Genomic DNA, 26215 nt, shown 5'->3' on the forward strand with positions numbered 1-26215 from the left:
GCCTGGGAGACTCTTTGGAAACAAGGGGTTAGAAAGGAGCCCTTCAGGGGGAAAGGATGGAAAATGTTCCAAAGAGCTCTAGAAATCTGTTTGGCTTTGCCTTCACTCCTTGTTTTCAAGTCCCTTCCAAGAGACAGTCAGCTTCTCCCTTTGGAAACCGGGATGGGACTAGACTAATTAGAGGGCAGGAAGGTAGAGCAGAAAACACAAAGCCAAAGGCATAGAAAATACAGCTGTAAAGGCGTGAGATGACATTGTGACTGGTTGGTTTGGAAGGCTTGCTCATCTCCTTCTGCACACAGGCTGAGAAACCCCACACAGGGATCTTGTGATACCCCAGTGAGGCAAAAGCCAGACTGTCAGAAGAGGAATCGGATGCTTCTGGATCCATTGAAGCAGCCCCAAATTAGGTATTTGTCCCCATTTAGGAGAAAGTGGTTTCTCTGGAGAGCAAAACCACTCCAGACTTGCAACGGGAGCACACGGGAGGGCTTGACTGCAACCCATGCCATGCCCAGCACGGCGGCACCTGAGCAGGGACCGTCCCATCACAGCCTGCTCTGCGCACGTCCGATCTCGGCATCCCCGCGTGCTGCCTGTCCAGGGCAGGTAGGGAAAACCCCGGGGAGATCTGTCAAGGTACTTTCGTTGGGAGAAGCGAACGCAGGAGGGGCTGCAGCTTCTCTACAAGCAACAAACCCTTTGGGCTAAGGGTTCAGCGAGGCTTTCTGCATCCAACGCGACCACACAGAGGCAAAGCACCAACAATAAAGCTCCAAAGAGAGCAACTAACACTGCAAACTCTGCACCTGCAGCCTCATTAAGCTAACTGAGTTTTGCAGCTAGGAACAGCAAACCCAGCATGCTGCTGAGCAGGATTCCTCCTCATTACAGCAGCAGCAGCAGGAAGGAATTAAGCAGGCAAAGGCGGAGAGGAAGCACAGCGGTGCAAGCACTAAGTAAAGGCAAAAAAGGAATTGGGAAGAAATGAGAAAGTGATCAGGGAGGGAGAGAAGAGCCTCTCCCCATGGCAGAAGCCTCAAAAATAGGGTGTCCCCAGCTCAGGAAGAACAAGCCAAAGAAAGATGAGGTAGGACTGCCCCAACAGCCCTCCTCTCCAGCCCTGCTGCCATCTGAACCCCTAACTGGCATGCTCGAGGATGGAGGGACTGGGAGCACTGGGAACACTGGGAAGGGGCCCTCCCACACAGCCACCACACTGGCACCACGCTCACAAGGGGACACAGCGAGCTTTGTTCACCCACCATCCCTGTTGGGTTCCTCCCCAATGCCCACAGTTGATTCTGGGGCTCCTGCAGCAGCACCTTCTTGAGGGGGGCAGGATTTGGGGGGTCCCCGAGAGCCCCTGTACACAGGAAAACAATGGGCGATGGGGAGGGACAGTGGCTTTCAGCAGAGCACAGCCCAGGGAAAGCCCCAGAACTCGCCTGGGCATGGGGCAGAGCCAGCACCCCGTGAGGGGCTCCAGCAGAGAGCTCCAGCCATCCCCCTCCAGCCTCCAGCACCCCACACTGCCAGGGCTCGAGGGAGAAGACCCCGGGGGGCAGCCGCCACGTCACACACGTGTACCCCAGTGCTCCAGAACCCAGGATGGGAAGCGCACCCAGGGGCAAGGAGGGGAAGGGACAGGGCTGCCCTGAGCAGGCGCCTTCCGGAACAGAAGGGACACCCATGGCAGTTTACCATGTTTTATTAAAATACATTAGTAGAAAAAAATAGCATCAACATCTGTAACTCTCTGGGGTGCCACACAAGGGCCAACTCACTCCCCCTCCTCTGCACTGGGCCAGGGACCTCCGCCGAGCTGTCAGCACCCATCTCATCTGGCAGCAGCTGCTCGAGCTCCATCGCACAGTGCAAAAGCAGGTTATGTGTGGATTGCGAGAGAAGCAAGATGACTCCTGGGGTGCTCCCAGAAGCAGAAAGAAACCCCCTCCACGCACAACCCAAGGTCCTGGTCTAGGCAGCCACGTGTCCACTTCTACGACATCTCCCCGTCCTGCAGGTTCATCTCCTTGAGACCTGGCACTGAGTTGCTGCTGAGACAGGGAGAAACCCGGAAAAACAGTTGAGGCAAGAACATCCTGACGCTGCTCTGCACTAGTGGAAGAGGTGAAGCTGCGAGTCCCCAGCATGGGAAAGGTCCTCTGTCCATCACCTGCATCACATCAGAGCTTGGGGCTTGCTGCAGATATACGGCCGGTGCTGTGAGCAGCTTGAACTTGCAACAGCATGCTCGTTCAAATACACACACACTCCTTGGCCACGCACCAGGAACCTGCAAAAAGAAACACACCACTGGTACCACTGGGTTAGCAGTTGTCCCCTCAAGCACCAGGAGACAAGGGCTGCCCGCAAGGGACAGTCCCAGCGGACACGGCCCACCAGGCCCCTGCCCGTCCCACACCAGGACAGTCGCCCATGGCCCCTGCTCGCGATGGGACCCACGTGTCATTGAAGCTGCTGCCGTCCACCCACTGCAGGCGCTCGCCCTGTCTCCGCAGCCCAAGCCAGTAATCAGTGTTGCCCTTGAGGCGCAAGAGAAACTCCTGGGGAGGAACGAGAGAAGCCAACAGTCAGGAGCCGCTGCCAGCCCCACGCTGGTCCCTGCTGGCCTCGCAGCCAGCCCCAGCCCCTCACCGCTGCCACTGGCCTGGGGACAGCAGCAGCTCCCTCCCAACGGCTGCTCCAACAAGCTCCAGAGGCTTCCGATGGAGCTCACTAGCCCGGCCAGTGGCGTTGCTCCTGCTCTGCCAGAGCTCTCCTCTGCTCGGCATCCAGCCGAACACCATGAGTGGGCAGACGCACCCTGGGCTCCCCGCCGAACCCCGCGCCTGCCTCCCTCCAAGGCCCCAGGGCAGAGCTGCATCTCTGTCCCTACAGGCACCTCTCACCTGCCCAGCACCAACACCCAACCCAGCCCCCCCCCTTCACCCCCACGCAGCCACAACAGCCCCTCACCTTTTCCCAGTCCCTCTTGAGCACAGCCAGCAAGGCCCCGCGTGAGGAGCACTGCTCCTGGCTCCACTCCCAGCTCCCCTCCTCCCTGGAGAGGTAGTAGCAGACATTGCGGTACCCAACCCAGTCGTCGGGACACGGCAGCACCTGAGCCACAGGCAGACCTGCATTCCCTTCACACCTTCCTGCTGGAGAGGGAAGGGGAAAAGGTCAGAGGATTCCGCTCCAGGGATTAGGGGACACAGCTCCGTGGGGCAGGGAAGAAGGAGGCAGCCCTGGGCCCCCGCCACGGGGATCCCCAATTTGCTGCCAGGGACCTACAGGGAGCAGACACCCCAGGGGTTAACAGCCTGCCCCATGGCACGGCCGGGGGTGTCCCTGCTGCTCCCCAGGACCCCCGGCACAGGGCAGGGGCACAGCCAGCCTGAGGGCCTGGCCCCAACACGCTCCCCCCACCAGCCTGGGCCTCACACACCCACACCTGACCCAGCCTGGAGGGGAAGGGGCCGCATCCAGCCTGGCCCTGCGCAGGCTGGGCTGCCAGCACCACACACCGCTCTGCACCAAGAGGCCGGACAGAGGCAGCTGCTCCGCCCTTACCTGATACTACAGCAAGAGCCAGGACCAAAGCCAGGGCCAGAACCACGAGCACAGCCAGCGCCAGGACCCACACTGCATGGAGCATGGACAGCTTGCCTGGAGGAGGAAAAAGCCACTCGCAGTGAGGACGGCGCTGTCCCGGAGCAGGCACGGCCCTCGCGTCCCCTCCAACCCCAACACAAGCTGCCCAGGGAACACAGGAGGGACCCCCCCAGCCTGTTTTCCCCCCTCACACACACAGCTGGCTGCAAGAAAGCCAAGGGACAGTCACACACACCAGGGACAAGGCTCTCACGCTGCACACATGGGGGGACAACCTGCAGCAGGAGAGCTGCCAAAGATCTGCGGGGGAGGAAGGGTGTCTGCGGCAGAACACCCAACGAGGACCGAGCAGAAGACGAGCCCTTTCCAGAGAGCTGGAAGAAGCCTCACACTTGCCAGCCCCACTCCTTGGGGGGTGACACTGCCCCAGGGACACTGTCCCCTCCCTACAGGCCACAGGGCTGGCCCTACACTCACCCAGAAATCTTCTGTGCATCCTTTTGTCTGCATCCCCAGGCTCCTCTGGGTGGGGGGATGCCCCTCCATCCTGGGGACTCAGGGGCTCCTCCACATTCCCATCACTGGAGCAGAATCCATTCCTCTGCTCTTGTCCCATGGCACACTGACAAGTGGAAACTCTTTGCTTGCACCAAGCAGGACCTTGCACCCAAGGCACCACAACTGCAGGCAAAGCCTGTGTCAAGCCAGGCTCAGATACAGTTTAACCTCCACTGGCCCTGTGGTGGGGGCCTGGTCAGGCTCAGGAAGGCGATGCCAGCACACTCCTGCCCTGTCCCTGCTCCCCCTGTGACGCTGCAGCCTGTCCCCAGCACCCAGCCAGCACCTGGGGACACAAGGGCAGCGTCAGCGAGCTCAGGGACCGGCCCTCGGCCCCCAGCAGAGCCAGCACCCTCCCCACCACCCTGCACGCACCCTTCCCAGACAGCCCCCAGGGCACTCGCTGCCTGGGAACATCCCCCTGCCACCACTCTGCTCCCTGCTCCACAACCGGTGGGGGCCCAGGCACCGGAATAGGGGGGGCAGGGCCCCCCCAACACATCTGCTGAGCCCTCCTCCGCTCACCACAGCTGCTGGACACCACCAACATCAGAAGCTCCAGCACTCTACGCCCGGCCCCGAGCTCCGCCGACGCCGCCGCAGTGGAGCTCCGGGCACCGCCGACCGCTCCCGCCGCCCTTCGCCGCCATGAGCAGCGCTGAGGGGAGCGAGGGGCCACGCCCGCCCTTATAAAGCCGCGCGCAGCCCGCCCGCTGCTCGACCAATCCGCGCTCAGGATCGAGGAGTGGCGAGGAAGACAGCCAATCCCAGACAGCGGCGACGCCACCTCCTTTTGCAAACCCCTCCCGTGAACATGATCCGCCACGCCCCCTCCGCCCTGCCGGGCACCACGGTCCGTCACGGGGGGCTTGGGGGTGCGAGCGTGGAGCAGGCACCGAGCTGCTGTCCTGAGCGCCAAACTGGGGGACACTGGCGGGTGACCAAGTCCTTCGGTCAAAGCATTTGTCTGGGCAACGCACCAAGAGATGGACACCAATTAATGAGGGACTGGAACCAAGATCAGTCTCATAAACCCTTCATAGCACCGGAAAAGGCTCGGGTAAAGAAGATGAAGTAATAATAACAAGTTTGCCCTAGCTGGGTCTTGCCTAGGCAGCACGGGAGCGTACGTATCCTTTCCAACCCTTTGTGCATTGACAGTGAAACCCTGCTTGTCAGCCAGGTCTCAGTCTCTCCGTGGACAACCTGAGACCCATGCTTCAGCTTCTTCCACAGCAGCGAGGGGTTAAAAATGAAGCGGGGGAGATCACCTGTGAGCATTCGAGCAGAGGAAATGAAGGAGGATGACATCGGGCTGATGCAGAGGCAGGGACCATCCTGCCCCAAAAAGCCCTCATGAGCACCCCGGTTTTTAATTGCTGGAGGCAGAAATGAGAGAGGAGTGGGACAGAAATAATAAGGCGAGACCCAAAGGCGAAGGGGGAAGCCCCTCAGCATCACGGCACAGGGAGATGGGACTGGTGATGAGCAGCCTCGGGAGGGCTGGGGAGAGATCAGGCTGGTTTCTGTGGGTGCGGCAGTCACAGAAGCGAAAATAAACACTTTAGTAAAGCCCCATGTGACTTCTGAGAAACTTGTTATGTTATAGTGAGTCAGGAGCTGGTGGAAGGCCAGAACTTTCGTAAAGTTGGTAAGGGGGATTTACACCAGAATGTCCAATGGCTAATTAAAACTATTGTCCTTGGGAAGTGAAAGACATCCTGGAGAAATAAGTAAGCTAATTAAGATGTTTTGGGAACAATCCGTAGCTACTAGTGGAAGTGTGATAAGAAGCACCCTCATGAGAACTGTCCTCCTTGTAATACTAAAAGTCCCACCCCTTGAGCTGGAGACCCCAGCCCAAGCAGAGACCCTTCACCTTTGGGCATGTGGCGAATATTGAAGTAATACTGTAGCTTTGAGAATAGGATGAGAAAATACAGACCAATAGAAAACTGCTTTATGTAATTACTTATGCATATGTATAACTAGACTATATAAATACTGCACCTGTATGAACGAAGGAGGGCTAGCTTTGTGGAGCTCCCACCCAGCACCCAGTCTTGCACAAAACTTGAAATAAACTGGTATCTCGGCTCTGTGTGCGTATTGGGTGTTGCACACTGGGTAACGAACTCCATTTGTGAGACAACACCATGACTGGAGCCTCTCATTGATAACATTATTTTCTCTTTGGGATTTTGTGCAGTATCAACTGGAAGCACGAAGCACGTGCTTGAAGTCACCCTTCAAGCACGAAGAAAAGCTGAAGCTTTTAGAGAAAAAGCTGTAGAGTTGGGCAGTCTCTCACTATTTTTCCAGGATGTGGCCGCATAAACAGTTTACATTTTATTTGTAGTTCGGTTTTACTTATTTTTTCCTTTCCAGAGTTGTGTCTTACTTAGATGTCAAACACCCCTGGGTGCAGAAAGGGAGCCAGGGCAGAGCCACTGGCAGCTGCCTCATGGTTTTGCAAAAGGCGGATTTCAAAACGAGTTTTCTCAGACACAGAACTAGAAATAAGGAATTAGTCCTGTGCTGTATAATCAGCTGATCCACTGCTGATGTGGCAAAGAAATATGTTTACAAGGGCTGTAGCCAAGAGCAGGCTTCAACCCCCATGGTGAAGTCGCCTTTGGGGAAGAATAATGGAGAAAACAATTAAAAAAGAAACCAAGAAGGGGAAGTCTCCCACTGGTGACCAGTGGAGAAGAGAAATGATGCAGCTTCCCCTTGCAAGCACCCTCTCCTGGGCTCCTTCATGGGTTTTAACTGTCATCATCATTAAGACACATCACTCATTAGGCCACCGGTGCTGATTAAAGCCTGTTTTTCCACTATGGTGTCCTAAAATGGCACTTCTTGCTCTGTTCAGCTGCACTTTATTACGGGGCATATTCCTCTCTTTGCTTCTGTTTCTCATAGTCCTCATTAGGCTTGGTAAATACACAGTTAACTTTGTGCCCAGCTACATGCACACACACATCTGTATGAGTGATCCATTAGTCATGGTTGTTATTACTAACCAAAGGCCTAGTTTCCCCTCATTTGGTGCCAGAGAAACTATTTAAATAGAAGATAGACGCGATCTATGTCTTCTTGTTGTATGCACATATAGCAAAGCAAAAGAAAGTAATATTTACTTTTCCACATGCACAGGCTACCTACCCTCCCATACTGCCTATGCAAGACACAAATAAGGAAAACTTGTTATTATTACTTAATCCTCCTTACCTGAGCCCTTTCTGGTGCTATTAAGGGTCTTTCAGCTTGGTTTTGTTTCCAGTGCCCCATCAGTTGGTGTTTGGGATCCATTGGTGGTTGGTAGCTGTGGTTGATGGGCATCCATCAGGGCCTGATGTCCGTCGGCATCTGCCATCCATCAGCTCCCCCTCTCCTCTATCACATATGGATAAACTTGAGTTTAAACCGGCAGTGATTTCTGCCATCTGGTATTTCTCTTCTTTTCCATTACGGTACGTTGCGAATGAGTGATTTAGATCGCTTAAAAAAAAAAAATCACCAAAGGTATTAGCAAAAGTGGTTTTAATATGATGTTGTACAAGTGCGACTTAACAAAGTTCAGTGGCAAGGTTCACTCTATTAATTACTGCATGGAAATAATTATGGAAGTACTTATGGAAGAAACAGACACAGGAAAACTGGGTTACACTCGAGTTAAAATGATTCACAGAGAGACGGGGGATACAAAAGGGTACAGAGGACCCTCCCGTGGAGTCACGAGCTTCAGAGTAGACCCCCTTGCTTTCTAAACTCCTGATAGAACTTATGTTGTAGTAGTCACTTTGTAGCCTAAAAGGGATGTGGTGTTTCACATCCCCATCTCGTTTCCTTCCTCCGCTGCCTTGTGGTGGGGCTTTGTGCTCTTTTCCTGCTGACTCTAGTTTTAGTTTCTAGCTTATGGAAGAAATGGCAAAAGGTTTAATTCCTGCTCTCTCCTCCTCCGGAAGGCACCTCTGCCAGGTGAGGACCTCTTCAGTCAACACGCTGCACCCTCCTTTTTGCAAGCATTGGTGATTTCCACTAAACACATCCCTTTTGATCTCAAAGGGCTGGGCAAAACCCACCTTCTGCTGATGTTGCTGCTTTGCTGTTTTATTCCTAAGCCCAATGAAGAACAGGAAGACCCCAGACCCTAATACTGCTATTGGTCTGAACTGTCTCCTGAGGGGAGGGGAATGTCCCCCACTCCTGGGGGACAAGAGTGATAGCAGCACTTTAGAATGAGCAGAACACGCTCAAACCGCCATTTCAGCGAAACCTCCAAGGCGAGGGGCTCTGGGACAGAGGACTGCTTTGGGGGACCCTAGCTGAATCGGCTAAACCATGGCACAACTGCGGCACAATTGCGCAGGGAAGGGGGGGGACGGGACGGACGGACACAGAGAGAGAGGGTTAATGCAGCCCCGCCCTGGCCCCTGAGCAGGAAGGAGGGAGCTCCTGACAAGGGCCCGGCTCTGACAGCGTGGGCCGGGACAAGAGTGACAGTGGCAATTCCCCTCCCGTACAAGAGCAGCCCCCAGGGAGCGCGAGCGACCAGGAGCACGGCAACCAGGACGGGCAACCAGGGCATGGTGCGTCAGAAGGGAGTGGCGCGTCAGTTTGCACGGAAGGTCATGCAGGCAGGGCATGTAGGGAAGGTGAAGTCACCCTTCAAGAGGTGTGTTCATTCAGTAGTCCTCATCCTTTCAGAAGAAAATTAGCTATGGTATTCATTCGTCAGAAAGCAATGCCCTCTGTGCTCGCCAGAGTGGATGTGGCTACCCAGACAGAGCTCCTGCGAAAACATGCAGCCGTCCAGGTCTCAGGCTGCAGGGAGTGCCAGGGCCTCTCACTGTTCACGCACGGCATCCGTGAGGACAGCTGTGTGAGGTGTGACCAGGTGGATGATTTGCTCTGCATGGTGGCAGAGCTACAGGAGGAGGTAGAAAGGTTAAGGAGCATCAGGGAGGCTGAGAAAGAGATCGACTGGTGGTGCTGTGCTCTGCCCCCCCGAGACAGGAACAGGAGCAGCAGCAGCCACCAGTAAGAACCCACGATCAAGGGGATCCTGTATCCCCCCCCCCACTGGGCTGAAGGCAGCAACTCAAAGGAAAAGAGTGAATGGAGGCAAGTCCACACTCGTGGCGGCAGGCGAACGCCCTCCTTGCCCACCTCGCCCTCCCAGGTGCTTCTGTACAACAGGTATGAGGCCCTGGAGGTGGAAGGCCAGGCAATGGAGGATGGGGACGACAGCCCATCTACACCTGAGGTGTGGCCTAGGTCAGAAAAGCGTACCTCTTGTATCAACGCCACCTCTGCAAGGAAGAGAAGACGGGTTATAGTTGTGGGCCACTCCCTTCTGAGGGGAACGGAGGGTCCGATATGCCGGACGGACCCTCCTCTTAGGGAAGTCTGCTGCCTCCCCGGGGCCCAGGTGAAGGAGATCACGAGGATACTCCCTAGCCTGGTACAGCCCTCGGACTATTACCCTCTCCTGCTCTTCCATGTGGGGGGCGATGAAGCTGCAATACGAAGTTCTAGGGCAATCAAGAGACTTCAGGGCCTTGGGACGGCTAGTAAGGGACTCCGGAGCACAGGTTGTTTTCTCCTCTCTCCTTCCAGTTGTGGGCAGTGACACTAGAAGGAACAGAGGTACCCAATCGATTAACTCACGGCTCTGTGGCTGGTGTCAGCACCAGAATTTTGTTTTTTTTGATAATGGGATGGCCTACACAGCACCAGGTTTGCTGGCATCTGATGGGATTCATCTTTCTCAAAGGGGAAAAAGAATCTTTGCTCAGGATCTTGCGGGGCTCATCAACAGAGCTTTAAACTAGACTGGAAGGGGGAGGGGGATAATATCAGGCTTGCCCGAGAGAAGCTGAGGGATGACGTGCCACAGTTAGAGGGAGCGGGTGCCAGCGAGGGCACTCAGCCTGTGTCTCTGAGATGTGCGGGGTACACTGGGGCACAGTTGAAGTTGTACGGAGTTGAGCTAGGGGATACTGAGGCAATAGGAGCCAAGAGGGAACTGCCAGAGAATCCCCTCAAAGCACACAAGGGCTGTTCCTCTATGAAGGAAACACGGACAACAGCCCAGCTGAAGTGCCTATACACTAATGCACGCAGCATGGGCAACAAGCAGGAGCTGGAAGCCATTGTACACCAGGAAAACAATGATATAGTTGCCATCACAGAAACATGGTGGGATGACTCGCACAACTGGAGTGCGGCGATGGATGGCTACAAACTCTTCAGGAGGGATATGCAAGGCAGGAGAGGTGGTGGGGTAGCACTATACGTCAGGGAGTGCTTGGATAGTTTAGAGCTTAATGATGGTGACGATAGGGTGCAGTCTCTATGGGTAAGAATCAGGGGGAAGGCCAACAAGGCAGATATTGTGGTGGGAGTCTGTTACAGACCACCCAACCAGGATGAGGAGACAGATGAACTATTCTATAAGCAGCTGGGAGAAGCCTCACCATCGCTAGCCCTTGTTCTTGTGGGGGACTTCAACCTACGGCTGTCTGCTGGAAATGCAATACAGCAGAGAGGAAACAGTCTAGGAGGTTCCTGGAGTGTGTGGCAGATAACTTCCTGACACAGCTGGTGAGCGAGCCAGCTGGGGAAGGGGCCCCGCTGGACCTCTTGTTCACGAACAGAGAAGGACTTGTGAGTGATGTGATGGTTGGAGGCCATCTTGGCCTCCATAGTGATCACGAAATGATAGAGTTTGATACTTGGAGAAGTGAGGAGGGGGGTCAGCAGAACTGCCACCTTAGAATTCTGGAGGGCAGACTTTGGCCTGTTTAGGAGACTGGTTGACAGAGTCCCCTGGGAGGCAGCCCGAAAGGGCAAAGGAGTCCACGAAGGCTGGACATTCTTTAAGGAGGAAGTCCTAAAGGCACAAGAGCGGGCTGTCCCCAGGTGCTGAAAGGCAAGCTGGTGGGGAAGAAGACCGGCCTGGCTGACTAGAGAGCTTTGGCTAGAACTCAGGAAAAAGAGGAGAGTCTATGACCTCTGGAAGAAGGGGCGGGCAACTCAGGAGCACTACAAAGGTGTAGCGAGGTTGTGCAGGGGGAAAACCAGAAGGGCCAAAGCCGAGCTAGAGCTCAATCTGGCTGCTGCTGTACAAGACAACAAAAAATACTTCTTCAAATACATTAGCAGCAAAAGGAGAGCTAAGGAGAATCTCCAGCCTCTAGTAGACAGGGGAGGGAACACAGTGACAAAGGATGAGGAAAAGGCTGAGGTACTTAATGCCTTCTTTGCCTCAGTCTTTAATAGCAGGGCCGATTGTTCTCTGGGTACGCAGCCCCCCAAGTCGGAAGATAGGGACGGGGACCAGAATGGAGCCCCCATAATCCAGGGGAAATGGTTAGGGACCTGCTGCACCACTTAGACATTCACAGATCTATGGGGCCTGATGAGATCCACCCGAGAGTACTGAAGGAACTGGCAGAAGTGCTCACCAAGCCCCTTTCCATCATTTCCCAGCAGTCCTGGCTAACTGGGGAGGTCCCAGTTGACTGGAGATCAGCGAATGTGACAGCCATCTACAAGAAGGGCCGGAAGGAGGACCCGGGGAACTACAGGCCTGTCAGCCTGACCTCGGTACCGGGGAAGCTGATGGAGCAGATCATCCTGAGTGCCATCACACAGCATGTAGAGGATAACCAAGGGATCAAGCCCAGCCAGCATGGGTTTAGGAAAGGCAGGTCCTGCTTGACCAATCTGATCTCCTTCTACGACAAGGTGACCCACCTAATGGATGAGGGCAAGGCTGTGGATGTTGTCTACCTAGACTCCAGCAAAGCCTTTGACGCTGTTTCCCACAGCATTCTCCTGGAGAAACTGGCTGCTCATGGCTTGGACGGGTGTACTGTTCGCTGGGTAAAGAATGGGCTGGATGGCCAGGCCCAAAGAGTGGTGGTGAACGGAGTTTACTCCAGTTGGCGGCCGGTCACAAGTGGTGTTCCCCAGGGCTCTGTGCTGGGGCCAGTCCTGTTTAATATCTTTATCAATGATCTGGACGAGGGGATCGAGTGCACCCTCAGTCAGTTTGCAGATGACACCAAGTTGTGTGGGAGTGTTGATCTGCTTGAGGGGAGGAAGGCTCTACAGAGGGACCTGGACAGGCTGGAGCGATGGGCTGGGGCCAATTGTATGAGGTTCAACAAGGCTCAGTGCCAGGTCCTGCACTTGGGTCACAACAACCCCATGGAACGCTACAGGCTTGGGGAAGAGCGGCTGGAAAGCTGCCTGGCAGAGAAGGACCTGGGCATGCTGGTTGACAGCCGCCTGAACATGAGCCAGCAGTGTGCCCGGGTGGCCAAGAAAGCCAATGGCATCCTGGCTTGTATCAGAAATAGTGTGGCCAGCAGGACTAGGGCAGTGATCGTGCCCCTGTACTCGGCACTGGTGAGGCTGCACCTCGAATGCTGTGTTCAGTTTTGGGCCCCTCACTCCAAGAGAGACATTGAGGGGCTGGAGCGTGTCCAGAGAAGGGCAACGGAGCTGGGGAAGGGTCTGGAGCACAAGGCTGATGGGGAGCGGCTGAGGGACCTGAGGCTGTTCAGCCTGGAGAAAAGGAGGCTGAGGGGAGACCTTATTGCTCTCTACAACGACCTGAAAGGAGGCTGTAGAGAGGTGGAGGTTGGTCTCTTCTCCCAGGTAACAAGTGATAGGATGAGAGGAAATGGCCCCAAGCTGCGCCAGGGGAGGTTTAGATTGGATATTAGGAAATTTTCCTTCACTGAAAGGGTTATCAAGCACTGGAACAGGCTGCCCAGGGAAGTGGTGGAGTCGCCATCCCTGGAAGTATTTAAAAGAAATTTGGATGAGGTGCTTAAGGACATGGTGTAGTGGTGGTCCTGGTAGCATTAGGATTATGGTTGGACTTTATGATCTTAAAGGTCTTTTCCAACCTATACGATTCTGTGATTCTGTGAATTTAAATTGTAAGGCTATCATTGCCCAGGGATTCCTTTGTTGGGGGTCCCTCTGTGTAGGCACCCAGCTCGAGCTGTTTTCACCACCGTACCACTCAAATTCATCTAGCGTACATCGTATCGGAGACTCTGCTTCAGGAAACCTCGGGTCGAGCCAGAGGGGAGAGAAAGCGCCTGACAGCGAGTGAGTGAGTGCGTGTGTGAGCAAGGAGTCGAAAAGGGGCACCCGTCAGCTCAGTGGGGCTGCCGCTGCGAAGGGACTGGTCCTAGCAGTTCAAGTCTCGGGTGGTGCGTGCGCGACGCCCTGAATGGTGTGTGAATGCTCGGGCAGCGGCTTCTCCTTTAACGCTTAGGTGTGGCTAGGTCCAATCTTAGTCTCAGACTTGGACAAGGGTTTACGTCTAGGGGATTATATGTGCAAAATTTATCAGTTCAGCACGCAATCAAAGTTACCAAGACAAAATCAAAGTTACCAGGCTACAAGGTTATGTGCGATATTGCTCGCTTACCAAAGATCTGCCGTTGGTAAAAGGTCTCTCTGCCTCGAGGAGCAACCTTGAGAGGTATCCCAGCTCAAGGGGAGATCACCGCCGTGCAGCCACGCTGCCTGGCAGGGAGAGCTCCAAGAAGGCTCCCTTAGGCTGTCATATTAATAGATAAAGCGGTTGGCTCGTAGTCAGATTACATGCGATAGGAAAGATATGCATGAGGCTCCTTGTAGCCACAACTTGCTTTGTTCCTTGATAAATGAGTCTTGGAAAAGCCACCCGCTATTCATGCATGATGGGTGTTCCAAGCTCATGTGCATCCATGCTCTCTGTGCCATTCGGCTTCTTTGTGGTTCTCAGAGAACAGATCGGAAGCAGGAGTTCTTGGCCCGGCCACGGCTCAGGCCTTTACCTCCTTTGGAGCCCGTACCAAACCACTGCTGGCTTGGTTAAGAGGTCGAGTGCATCTGTCACTTTTAACAGCACTTAATTTCACCCCAGAAACTTGGAAAGCAAACTCCACGACTGCCCTTCTCTCCTGCTCCCATCCCCCCCACCTCTCACAGCTCCACCCTCATCCTTCCTCCTCTCTCCTGGACTTTGCAGCAGTTTCTTCTTTGTCTTTTTGCTCAGAGGAAGCAAATTTCACCCACTACCGCTGCCTGCCTCGTCCCACTTCGCTCCCCATGTCTGCCCCACTCATATTTCTCTCGCTCTCTGTGCCACGCAGCCAGCCCCACCATGTGGCTGTACTAAGAACACATGTATTCATATTTAATTACATGTATTATAATTAATGTTACTGCATTGATAAGAGTACATTGATAATACAGGTACGTCTCGCCTGCCCAGCAACAACCCCAGTGCCAACACCCAACCCAGACCCCTCCTTTCACCGCCACGCAGCCACAACAGCCCCTCACTCACCTTTTCCCAGTCCCTCTTGAACACAGCCAGCGAGGCCCCGCATGAGGAGCACTGCTCCTGGCTCCACTCCCAGCTCCCCTCCTCCCTGGAGAGGTAGTAGCAGACATTGCGGTACCCAACCCAGTATGCTTCCCAGGTAGAGTGCAGCTGACATGCAAGGAATCCATTCCACGGAAGTTCCCTAGGCCTGCAACCTTAGATGTTGGCAACACCAGGGGAACTTGGTGTCTTGGCTCTAAAAGGAACTGCCCAGAGGGTGGAGCGTTGTGGAGACACCACGGCCAGGCTCTGTAATAATATGGGAACTTGAAGGTACCATGGATCCGATAAGCTGCATATTTGCTACCCTGGGCCAACAGTCTGTCATGTTCTTGACAAAATGCTGTCCTTTTGGTGAACTTTGCTCATTATAACATTGTTATAATACCAAAAACCACTTCCATCCCAAAAGCTACCCGCCTACAAGGTGTGACCACCCCTCACTGAGCTTGCGCTTTGAATTTTTCTAGTTTATACTTTTAAAAGCAAAGCAAGAAAACTTTACACCAATCCTAACAAAGGTATGTATGACTAGAGTCACTCAAGCTGCACCTGAAAGGCAAAAAGTAGTATAAAATAGCTTAAGAGAGAGAGAGAATGTTAGGGAAGATACCATCACGTACCACTCTGACTTCTGGGATCAGTCGACGGGCTGAGCCTCTCTTTCCCCCCCCATCGGGACACCTTTGGGTAAGACTCAAACACTTGGTTATACCAAGTGCCTCCCTGGGAAACTTTGGAACCTCTACAGTGTCGCTTTATATCTTCTAACGCGTTTGTAGCCAGCGGTGTTACTCATACTCTTGGTATTTGCACATGCTTTGCAGACAGTGAATTTATCACCGGTAATCCAAAAGAACCTGTGTAACTGTTGCTCTAACAAACTGCACTCTTCATTAATCTAGCCATGATAGTTCTCATTGAATGCCGTGGTAGTTCATGGAATGCGACTAGACTGAAGGTGTATCACGTTATTTGTGCATCCGTAATCGTGAGAGTTCAGTTACACTGAATGCAACCAGACTTATAATGCTGCCAAATTACTTTAACGCTGTTGCCTTAATCAACTTTGCGAAGCTGTTTCAGTGAAAGCCCTTGAGAGGGCTCTGGCAGGCAAACGTTGACTCTGATGGGTGGCTACATATACAGTCCTTAGAAAATAAACCGTTGACCAAGTCTGAGACTAAGACTGGCCTTAGCCGCACCTAGACTCCTCTCTGAGAAGGAGTTTAGAAAGCAAGGGGGTCCTGTCTGAACCTTGTGACTCAATGGGAGGATTCCGCCCCCCCCCCCAGCCACACCTCAGACTCCTATTCATAACGCAACAGTAACTTTTAACACAACAGAAAAATTGGTGTAGTCGGCAGGATTACCATGGATAAACTGCTGCAAGAATACACGTGCCCCTTCCCAGGCTGGGAAGGAGTGGGCTCAAAAGTTTTGGAAGGATAAAGAGAAAGTGGTAGAGCGCACTGAGCAGTGTCAGGCTGGGAAAAAAGGTAAAGGTGTAATTTGTGCAGTGTTAGGAGCCTGTTTATCTTGTGCTCAGCAAGAAGCTAAGGAAATCCCTGCTCCCAAACTAGTTTCCAATGTAGAATACACAACTTTAAAATCGGAAAATAAGGTGTTGAAGTCATCATTGGCCCTTGAAAGGGAGACAGGAATAACACTAGGAACCTGAGTTGATAAACTTGTGAGTGAGAATAATCATCTTAAAGGTGAGAATAATCATCTTAAACAATTGCTGGAAAGGGTTAATCAGCTGTTAGATAAAATGCAACCTTCTGCTCCAGTTAAGCAGATTTGTAGATTAATGTATGGTGCAAACCCTGAAATTTGGGATGGTGATCTTTGGTTTGACAACGATGATGATGACGTCAAAGGGACCTCCGATTCCGAGCCTCAACTGATTTCCTTACAACCTTTGGTTAAAACTGAGACTGCTGTTGATGACAATGACAAAATCTGCACTACTGTGCGAACAATTCCATGGTCACCAGCAGAGCTGATAAAAATACTCCTGGTCCCCAAAAGCCTCCTGCTTCTTCTTCACTTAATATAATTCAGTCTCCTCCTTCAAGAGAAACTTGCCACGCATACTTGACTTCCGATTCTCCAGGCCGCCTTGAGAATTTCTCCTGTATTTTTAACTACCACGCCAGGAGCGCATAATAATTCCTTAACTGCACGAGCTGCATACTGGGCAGGTGGTATATAGATCCTCAGGAGAGAGGAGAACCACTGGTGATTAAAGCCACAAGCTATTCCGATCTGGCTGCAGCAGTACAGAAAGCAGCCTGCATACAAGCGATATATGAACGAGATGAGTTAAGGAAATCCCTGATACTAGCCCCTATCGACCCGGCACGATTAACCGCTCTTATTCATGGTCTCCCTGATTGTCTCAAGATGTTTGTAGCAAATGCCCAAGATCGCATACAAGCCGCTCGTAGAGATGCTGGTCCTGATCGTAGACGAAGTCAGCGCATCCCCATACCCACATGGAGTGAATTTGTACAAGACATACATAGGTACGGATGCCGAGTGGGCTGGATCAGTTCATCCAGTGTAAAGCCCCTAGATCACGCCCAGCGAGTTCGCCAAGTCCACACTCAAAACCCTAAATTCAATAAGGAACGGGGTGAGTTGTGGCGTAAGGCCCTAGATTTGGGTGTACCCCGACAAATCTTGCGCGGCGTCTCTACAGAGGATCTCCGTACATTGGTCCAGTCTCTGGGTAAAAGGAATAACCCAGCCAGGGAGAACTGCCTAGCTGGAAAACCCCCAACCCATAAAGAAAGTGCACCTTCTGTGCCAGACATAATTGACAAGGCAGGATCTCAGCAAAAAAACCTTCCATCCCCGGGGAGGGCAGTGAGCCACCCTGCTCAGCAGGTATTAGCAATTCAATGGCTCTCCAATGAATACTCTGACCCTATCATTGCGATTCCCGTCCCGTTGGACCCCGAAAAATATTGGTAAACTTTCTCATTGACACTGGGGCCCAAATGTCAGTAATTACCTATGAAACAGCACAAACCCTGGGCATAAGACCTGGCTGACGCAGGGTTAAATTCACAGGAATTGATGGTGTGGAAAAGGAATGCGCCACTGCAAAAATTTCACTCTGGTTGCCAGAGGAACGAAGATTAACCAGGGCAGAGGTATTAGTCAGTGCTGCATATACTAACATTGTAGGATTTGACATACTGCGTGGGCAAATGTGGAAACTCCCAGATGGAACTGTGTGGAGTTTTACAAGAGGTAAAAAGGAATCAGGCATAGTGAAAGTGAGTCTGTTACAAACATCTATATCCTCACCCCCCTCTAAAATCACTAATGTTCGGCAATATCCATTGCCAGCAGCAGCGCTTATGGGGACTGACGGGGTGGTAACAGAATTGGAAGAAAGAAGCATCATTAAAAGAAACTCTGCGCCTGGGAAGCCAAAGATTGCTCAGGAAAAGTACACCGGATTAACACCCGGTGGATCTCACCCTCTTTTTAACCCTGCCGGTTAAATACAACCGAGCACATTTGTTTCCTTTTTGTGTTCACAGGACTCCTGAAAGAAGACGACTCCGATTGAGGTAGATGTCTGCAAAATGCGGCAAAGGGAGTTGTATACTTTGATTCCAATACATTAAATTCAGCAGCATTTCGCAGACAACTCTTTGATGTGTAGCCAGAAAGACCCAGAATGGCCATGGTCCCAAGCCCACATTAAATACAGTGGAATTATGGGAACATGTGTCATCAAAGCAAAATTTAAACTTAGCTACTGTAGTTATGCATGGTTCGCATGTGTTCTCAAGACACGAGTGGAGCTGGGATAACGGATGGCTTCCACTCCTGAAGGGAAAAGCAGGAGAAGAAATCCAGGTAGGGTGTAGAATGATCAACGGATCAACCCATGAAAAGGTCACATCCATGAGAATATCCAACATTTCCAGAAACGTAATAGCAACAAAGTCTTGTGTCACTGACGAGTGGGATTGTTGGTATAACTTTACTCTGGTGGGACCCGCTATTGTGGCTTGTGTGCGGCAACAACACTGTACAGGGCTAGGGCTGTCAAAGCGACACTGTACAGGGCTGTCATTCCGGTTCAAAATAGATGTGATTGAACCTGATCCAACTACACCACCTGACCTAACCTACCCACTCCATTTGACACACTCCAATATGGAGTTAGGAATGTACCCATTTTCACCACGGTATCTCGCAATGACCCTTGGACCATGCATTGTCAGGATATAGTGCAAGCATTGGAACACTACAAAACAAAAGGAACTTAAATCTCTCCACTCTAGTTTGCATGGAAACAAAGTCTACTCAAGAGATGAATGGAGTTGGAATGACTCTCTTCAGATGGCTACACTTCAAGCCATTTCAAGGACAGACAATACAAATTAGCTGCCGAATAACTAATAGGTTTACTTACCATAGGCCAACTAAAATTAAAACAGTTTATACTGACTCTTTGTCCTGGTTTCAGTTGAGATAGAGTTAATTTTCTTTATAGTGGCTGGTATGGGGCTATGTTTTGGATTTGTGCTGAAAACAGTGTTGATAATACAGAGATGTTTTAGTTGTTGCTGTACTAGTCAAGGACTTTTCAGCTTCCCATGCTCTGCCAGGTGCAGAAGAAACTGGGAGGGGACACAGCCAGGATAGTTGATCCAAACTGACCAAAGGGCTATTCCATACCACATGACATCATGCTCAGTATATAAAGCTGGGGAAGAAGAAGGAAGGGGGGACATTGGAGCAATGGCATTTGTCTTCCCAAGTAACCATTATACATGATGGAGCCCTGCTTTCTTGGAGATGGCTGAACACCTGCCTGACCATGGGAAGTAGTGAATGAATTCCTTGCTTTGCTTGCATGCACGGCTTTTGCTTTACCTATTAAACTGTTTTTATCTCAACCCTCAAGTTTTCTTACTTTTGCTCTTCTGATTCTCTCCCCCATCCCACGGAGGGGGAGTGAGCGAGTGGCTGCGTGGTGCTCAGTTGCCGGCTGGGGCTAAACCACGACAGTCCTTTTTGGTGCCCAACGTGGGGCTCAAAGGGTTTGAGATAATGACAGATTTGATTGGAATGTGCCAGATAGAATTTATAGCTGTTATTGCTGTTTAGCTATTAATCAGCAAGCTTCTGTGGTTGCCATGGGCTTGCTTGCCTTACTGTACCTTAGAGTCTAGGGCTCGTTAGTGGCTGCTTTTTGCTTTCACTGCTTGCCGTTCTGCTGTACTGCTTATCACCTTCCTCTGCTGTGCCTGGGAACATTTTGATAACAGCAATGGCCATGCGCCTGGGCTGGCAGATGGCCAGGGCATCGCTGCTGTTTCTGTGCTGCTGGACTGGACAGGCTGGAACTCTGCTGTGAACTCGAGTCGAAGGGACTGTGACCTGTGGATGAATCCACGTGGGAGCAGGACACCCCGAAGCGTCTGTGCCCATGGATTAGCCCATGCCAGAGCAGGTATATCTTGAAACGTCTGTGGCCATGGTTATGTCCGTGCCACAGCAGGTATACCTCTGAAGGGATCGTGGCCCAAGGATAAGTCCACGCTGGATAAGGTGCATCTTGAAGCATCTGTGGCTGTGCATGAGCCCATGTTGGAGCAAGTTTACTTCTGAAGGGACTGCATTCTGTGGATAAGTCCAAGCTGGAGCAGGGGCAAGGGGAGGAGTTCAGTGCAATGTTAAACCTGATGGTCTGGTCCAAAGGGACCAGGGGTGGAGATTGTAATGGAAATACCTTTAAATTGTTGTATCCCGGGATTTCAGTTGCATGTTGTGGGAATTACTATAGCAGGAACCCCTTGTTGCTAGCCAGGCTAGGAGCAAGGGGAGGAGTTTATTGCAATTTTAAACCCTATAACCTGGCCCAAAAGGACCAGGGGTGGACATTGTAATGGAAATACCTTTAAATTGTTGTAATCCATGATTTGAGTTACATGTTATAGGAATTACTACAGCCGGAACCACCTGAACAAATGGAGGAGAAGCCTTACAAGAAGCAGTGCAAGTGCAGCAGTAACCCGACCTGAGCTGGCTTTGGTGCCCAATAACTCCAAGAAACACACCACCTCTCCTGTCCTGAGTAACAACCATAAGAGATGGAGCCCAAAGTCATGGACTAAATGAACTCAGGGGACATTTTGTGGACATTTATGGACATTTTACAGACATTTTACAGGGGTGGTCCATAGACTAAGGGAATGATATGTGTGTATTATATCAAAGGATGGGAAGGGTGATGGTGGGTAATGAGAATGTATTGGATAGTGTGAGACCTGAGCATGACGTAAATGGTATGGAATAAGGGGTGGATACTGTCCTGGTTTCAGTTGAGATAGAGTTAATTTTCTTTATAGTGGCTGGTATGGGGCTATGTTTTGGATTTGTGCTGAAAACAGTGTTGATAATACAGAGATGTTTTAGTTGTTGCTGTACTAGTCAAGGACTTTTCAGCTTCCCATGCTCTGCCAGGTGCAGAAGAAGCTGGGAGGGGACACAGCCAGGATAGTTGATCCAAACTGACCAAAGGGCTATTCCATACCACATGACATCATGCTCAGTATATAAAGCTGGGGAAGAAGAAGGAAGGGGGGGACATTGGAGTGATGGCGTTTGTCTTCCCAAGTAACCGTTACGCATGATGGAGCCCTGCTTTCCTGGAGATGGCTGAACACCTGCCTGCCCATGGGAAGTAGTGAATTAATTCCTTGCCTTGCTTTGCTTGCGTGCGCGGCTTTTGCTTTACCTATTAAACTGTTTTTATCTCAACCCTCAAGTTTTCTTACTTTTGCTCTTCTGATTCTCTCCCCCACCCCACGGAGGGGGAGTGAGCGAGCGGCTGCGTGGTGCTTAGTTGCCGGCTGGGGCTAAACCACGACACAATTTATGATTGATACAGCAACATCTGCGCCAGTTGCAAAGGATAAAGAACCTCTGCCCCCACAAATGTCTGAAAATGTATCGACTCAGCCTCCCATTAGTCTAACTCCTTTCATCTTCAACACAGGCCTTACATAATTAAAAATACAGGTCAGCAACAAGTGCTGTTTAATCCGTCATACTCCCTCAAACAGGTGGAATTAGCAATGCAGACTAATAGCTCTGCAATCAAACCTACCTGTTCACCATTCCTGAGTACATCTTACACAGGATGGTCAGCATGGTTGCATAAACGGACTCTCATCTCTCCAAAATGATCAAAGAGAGATGTGACTGGTGTCTTAGGAACGGGACTGCTGCAGTACTTGCTAATAAATTAACCACAGTAACCAGTGACTTAAATGCCTTGAAACAGCCTTTACAATCTTCTCTTTCAGCTCCGGGAGCTAACCAATGGCTCTTATTGCATATATTGCCTCAGTGGGGAGAGGTAAATGAGAAGGACCACCAGTCGATTGCGGATGCACTTAGTGTAGCCCAAACCAATATTTCTTTAGCTCTTAGTCGTGTCCAAGCTCAACTGTGGGTCAATTATACGGGAAGGTGAGGAAGGCACCCTGCCCACTGAAGTTCAAAAGGTAATTTGGGAAAATGCAACTGAATTTGAGAAAGAATTCCAGTCCTGATGGTATCCAGTTAATTTCACCTACAACCCTACTGACGGCAAAGCCACAGCTTTTGTCTTAACAATACGCAATGCTTCGGTGTACACCATATACCCAATCATTGTGTTGGGGTTGAATCCCAATGGAGCTATACTCTATCCATTAGAACATAGAGTATGGGCCCAACAAAATGGGAACAAATGGCAAACTATTGATGTGAATGCATGCGTTGTACAGGAACAACAAGGATTTATTTGTGAGAGTAACCCCATCAAAGCCCAAGACATTTGTCTTGACACTGAACAAAATGTTTGTCATTTTGAAATACCACCAGATGGAGCCCCTGAAACTGTACTTGTATATATTGGGAAAGGATGTGTCTGCCTGAGAACACTTTGTGATTTTGTATTTGTAGATAATGTTACTGTAGATACAAGCAATCGCTCAAATATTTGTATTTGCAATTTTACCAAAATTATGGGATGCGACTGCAACTATTCAGCTCCTGTCACAACTCACCAACTGCTGCAAGCTAACTATACACTGTGTCAAGACTTATTACCTGCCCCTATTGGAATGAATCTTACATCGGTGAGGAAACTACTACAACACGATGACCTGTGTCAACTGCTGGAACGCATCCGAAATAATGGACATAAGATATAAGTCACCATCCACCATAATGCGGAAGAGATGTATCACATCTTGAATGAGTGAAGCAGGATGGAGGACACCATTGGTGGGACACTTTGCTAGGAAGGTTGCCGACTGCAACCGGAATTCTCAATAAGATGCTTCATCCAGTTATTGTTCTGCTAATGCTCACTGTGTTATGCTTCATTCTAACCATTGCGCTGTATGTTAGGCTTTGGATTATGAAGAAGCATTTGTCTCAACTGATATCCCCACAAGATGTATACGTACTTTACAATCCTCAACACAAGAATACATGGCGGTGTTACTCATACTCTTGGTATTTGCACATGCTTTGCAGACAGTGAATTTATCACCGGTAATCCAAAAGAACCTGTGTATCTGTTGCTCTAACAAACTGCACTCTTCATTAATCTAGCTGCGATAGTTCTCATTGAACGCGACCAGACTCTAAGTGTGGCCATAGCAGTTCATGGAACAAGACTAGACCGAACCTGTATCACATTATTTGTGCATCCGTAATCGTGAGAGTTCAGTTACACTGAATGCGACCAGACTTATAATGCTGCCAAATTACTTTAACGCTGTTGCCTTAATGAACTTTGCAAATCTGTTTCAGTGAAAGCCCTTGAGAGGGCTCTGACAGGCAAACGTTGACTCTGATGAGTGGCTACATATACAGTCCTTAGAAAATAAACCATTGACCAAGTCTGAGACTAAGACTGGCCTTAGCTGCACCTAGACTCCTCTCTGAGAAGGAGTTTAGAAAGCAAGGGGGTCCTGTCTGAACCTCGTGACTCAATGGGAGGGTTTCCCCCCCCAGCCGCACCTCAGACTCCTATTTGTAATGCGACAGTAATTTTTAACGCAACAGGGGGATACCCCTCCATCCTGGGGACTGAGGGGCTCCTCCACATTCCCATCGCTGGAGCAGAATCCATTCCTCTGCTCTTGTCCCATGGCACACTGAAAAGTGGAAACTCTTCCCTTGCACCAAGCAGGACCTTGCGCCCAAGGCACCACCACTGCTGGCAAAGCGTGTGTCAAGCCAGGCTTAGATACAGTTTAACCTCCACTGGCCCTGTGGTGGGTGACACCCAGGCTCAGGAAGGCGATGCCAGCACACTCCTGCCCTGTCCCTGCTCCCCCTGTGACGCTGCAGCCTGTCCCCAGCACCCAGCCAGCACCCGCAGAGACAAATGCAGTGTCAGTGAGCTCAGGGACCGGCCCTCGGTCCCCAGCAGAGCCAGCACCCTCCCCACACCTTTCCCATAGAGCCCCCAGGGCACTCGCTGCCTGGGAACATCCCCCTGCCACCACTCCACCTCCCCACTCCACCACCAGTGGGGCCCCAGGCACAGGAATGGGGGGTCCAGGGTCCCCCCAACACATCTGCTGAGCCCTCCTCCGCTCACCACAGCTGCTGGACACCACCAGCCCCAGCACCCCACACTGGGGCAGGGGCCACACCTTGAGCCTTTGGAGCCAACAAGGGGCTGGAAACTCAGTCACCCTGGGGGCCATGGGATGGAGGGGGCCTGAGCAAAGCTTCTTACGAGGTGCTTAGGAGAAAGACTGAAGTCAGGGCAAGGAAGGGAGCAAGGCAGATCAGGGAAGAAAACATACAGGCCATTACTTTTTTTTTTTTGGTGCTGGTGAGGAGCTCAGTGCCAATGGGAGCACAGAGTGAGGAAAGGCAGAAGCAGCCACTTTCCTCAGCGGCCACACAGGATGGAAGCACCATCACCCACAGAGAGGGGAGGGAACGGGGTCTACCCAGCAGGACAAGGCACCGCAGCAGCCTCCAGACACCCGCTGCAGCGCAGTGAACAGGAAAGGGCAAGAAGAGTGGCCTACGGACGGCAGCGCGTTTGGAGCATGATGTAATACTCGAGGACCTGGAGGTTTGGGAGAAGGCCGCAGAAGAACAGCCAAAGAGGCAAGACGATGTGGGGTGGTGAACCCCAAAGTGCTGTGACCATGGTGGCATATAAAGCAGAACAGCCAAGGCAGACGTCCTTACAGGACGGAAAGGTGCCAGGGGAGCACCAAACAGAAGCTGGAACCATCACTCTTGATCAAAACGGGGGTAGGGAACTGGTCCTGGGAGGAGGAATAATTCTTCCAAACCCCAAAGACAGACAGGACACCTTTTCTCTATTATCTTTCAAGACACACACTGGTTGACAAATGCCAGGACCAGGAGGATACAAACCCCCAGAGTATCCCCCATGGCTTTGCTCAGTAAGCACCCAGACCGCCTGCCCTTAACGGGCAAGGTAAGTACGATTAAGGCATTGCTCCCAATGGGGTTATGGGCTGGGGCCCCTCAGCAGCTCCCATGCTGGGAAGCTGAAGGGTGGACAAGGAAAGGAGCCCTCCCCAGGACCCCTGCAGAGAGAAACCACAACTACCCACAGCTGCTGGAGAACAGGCTCCTTCTGAGCATTCACATACCAACGCCTGGAAAATTCCGGCTGCTGGCACAGGACAGGGACAGCACAGGCTGAGCCCGCCCAAGGGATCACGCTGCTCACCCGAGGTGCTGGGGGCGGGCCTGGCCCGAGCACCTCCTCCCATGCCGCTGTCCTTAACGATTCACAACGCCGACTCACACAGCACCGTGCCCGGCACGGTGAGGGGACCACAGAAGAGACAGGCCGCAAATGGCCGCTCCTTCATCGACACCAGCAGGGAAGAAACGCCATCACCCACGGAGAAAAGGGTGGACACGGGGAGGACGACTCCGCCAGGCTCCCTTCACCACAGCCACCTCCCCACTTCCCCCGCACCGAGCGGCCGAGCCCCAGCAGAACCCACGGCAGGTCCCTACCCGCGCTACGCCCGGCCCCGAGCTCCGCCGACGCCGCCTCAGCGGGGCTCCGGGCACTGCCGGCCGCTCCCGCCGACCTCACGGCCACGAGCAGCGCTGAGGGGAGCGAGGGGCCGCGCCCGCCCTTAAAAAGCCTCGCGCAGCCCGCCCGCCCCTCGACCAATCCGCGCGCAGGATCGAGGAGTGGCGGGGTAGAAAGCCAATCCGAGACAGGGTTCTTGTTAACGGCTCCTTTTTCAAATGATGCGCCACGCCCCCTCCGCCCTGCCCGGCACCACGGTCCGTCACGGGGGGCTTGGGGGTGCGAGCGTGGAGCAGGCACCGAGCTGCTGTCCTGAGCGCCAAACTGGGGGACACTGGCGGGTGACCAAGTCCTTCGGTCACCGGCAATGGCTCCTCCTCGCCCTGGCCTGGGCTCTACCCCTCCCTGAGCACCCCACAGCGGGGTCCCGCCACGGGCAGCAGCCTGCAGGGCTCTGGGGCTCTGAGGGCTCCCATCTCCCCTCCATCGCTCCAGGGCCTGGCGGCAGCGGGGTTCAGCGCAGCGCACCCTAAACGTGAGCGGGA

The 26215-nt window shown here is 52.2% G+C and overlaps 2 protein-coding genes and 2 long non-coding RNA genes across 7 annotated transcripts in view; 1 reads left to right on the top strand and 3 right to left on the bottom strand.

The window, feature by feature from the left end:
• The window catches only part of LOC142421387 (killer cell lectin-like receptor subfamily B member 1B allele C), a 57414-nt gene that overhangs the window by 13364 nt on the left and 17835 nt on the right, over positions 1-26215 (top strand). The window lies entirely within an intron of this gene.
• LOC142421390 (C-type lectin domain family 2 member B-like) lies at positions 1696-25855 on the bottom strand. Its single transcript, XM_075526069.1, has 6 exons — positions 25649-25855; positions 4099-4302; positions 3580-3675; positions 2983-3167; positions 2470-2570; positions 1696-2299 (listed from the first exon to the last, which is right to left on the bottom strand). The coding sequence occupies exons 2-6, from the start codon at positions 4235-4237 to the stop codon at positions 2185-2187; spliced, it is 636 nt and encodes a 211-aa protein (XP_075382184.1). The 5' UTR covers positions 4238-4302; positions 25649-25855; the 3' UTR covers positions 1696-2184.
• On the bottom strand, positions 7709-14667 carry LOC142421405 (uncharacterized). The gene is made up of 2 exons (XR_012778882.1): positions 14549-14667; positions 7709-7789 (listed from the first exon to the last, which is right to left on the bottom strand). It is a non-coding gene; the product is annotated as an uncharacterized LOC142421405 (long non-coding RNA).
• LOC142421401 (uncharacterized) lies at positions 23729-24731 on the bottom strand. Its single transcript, XR_012778877.1, has 2 exons — positions 24592-24731; positions 23729-23781 (listed from the first exon to the last, which is right to left on the bottom strand). It is a non-coding gene; the product is annotated as an uncharacterized LOC142421401 (long non-coding RNA).

The sequence above is a fragment of the Mycteria americana genome, chromosome 29 (genome assembly GCF_035582795.1).
Source record: "Mycteria americana isolate JAX WOST 10 ecotype Jacksonville Zoo and Gardens chromosome 29, USCA_MyAme_1.0, whole genome shotgun sequence".
NCBI classification, from domain to species: domain Eukaryota; kingdom Metazoa; phylum Chordata; class Aves; order Ciconiiformes; family Ciconiidae; genus Mycteria; species Mycteria americana.

What these genes read in the sequence shown, in the direction of transcription:
- LOC142421390 (XM_075526069.1), bottom strand. Translation starts at nt 4,237, where the DNA reads ATGGGACAAGAGCAGAGGAATGGATTCTGCTCCAGTGATGGGAATGTG. An exon ending in TCAAGAGGGACTGGGAAAAG is followed by an intron (nt 2,571 to 2,982) that starts GTGAGGGGCTGT and finishes GTTCCTCCCCAG; the next exon opens with GAGTTTCTCTTGCGCCTCAA. An exon ending in GGCAGCAGCTTCAATGACAC is followed by an intron (nt 2,300 to 2,469) that starts GTGGGTCCCATC and finishes TTCTTTTTGCAG; the next exon opens with GTTCCTGGTGCGTGGCCAAG.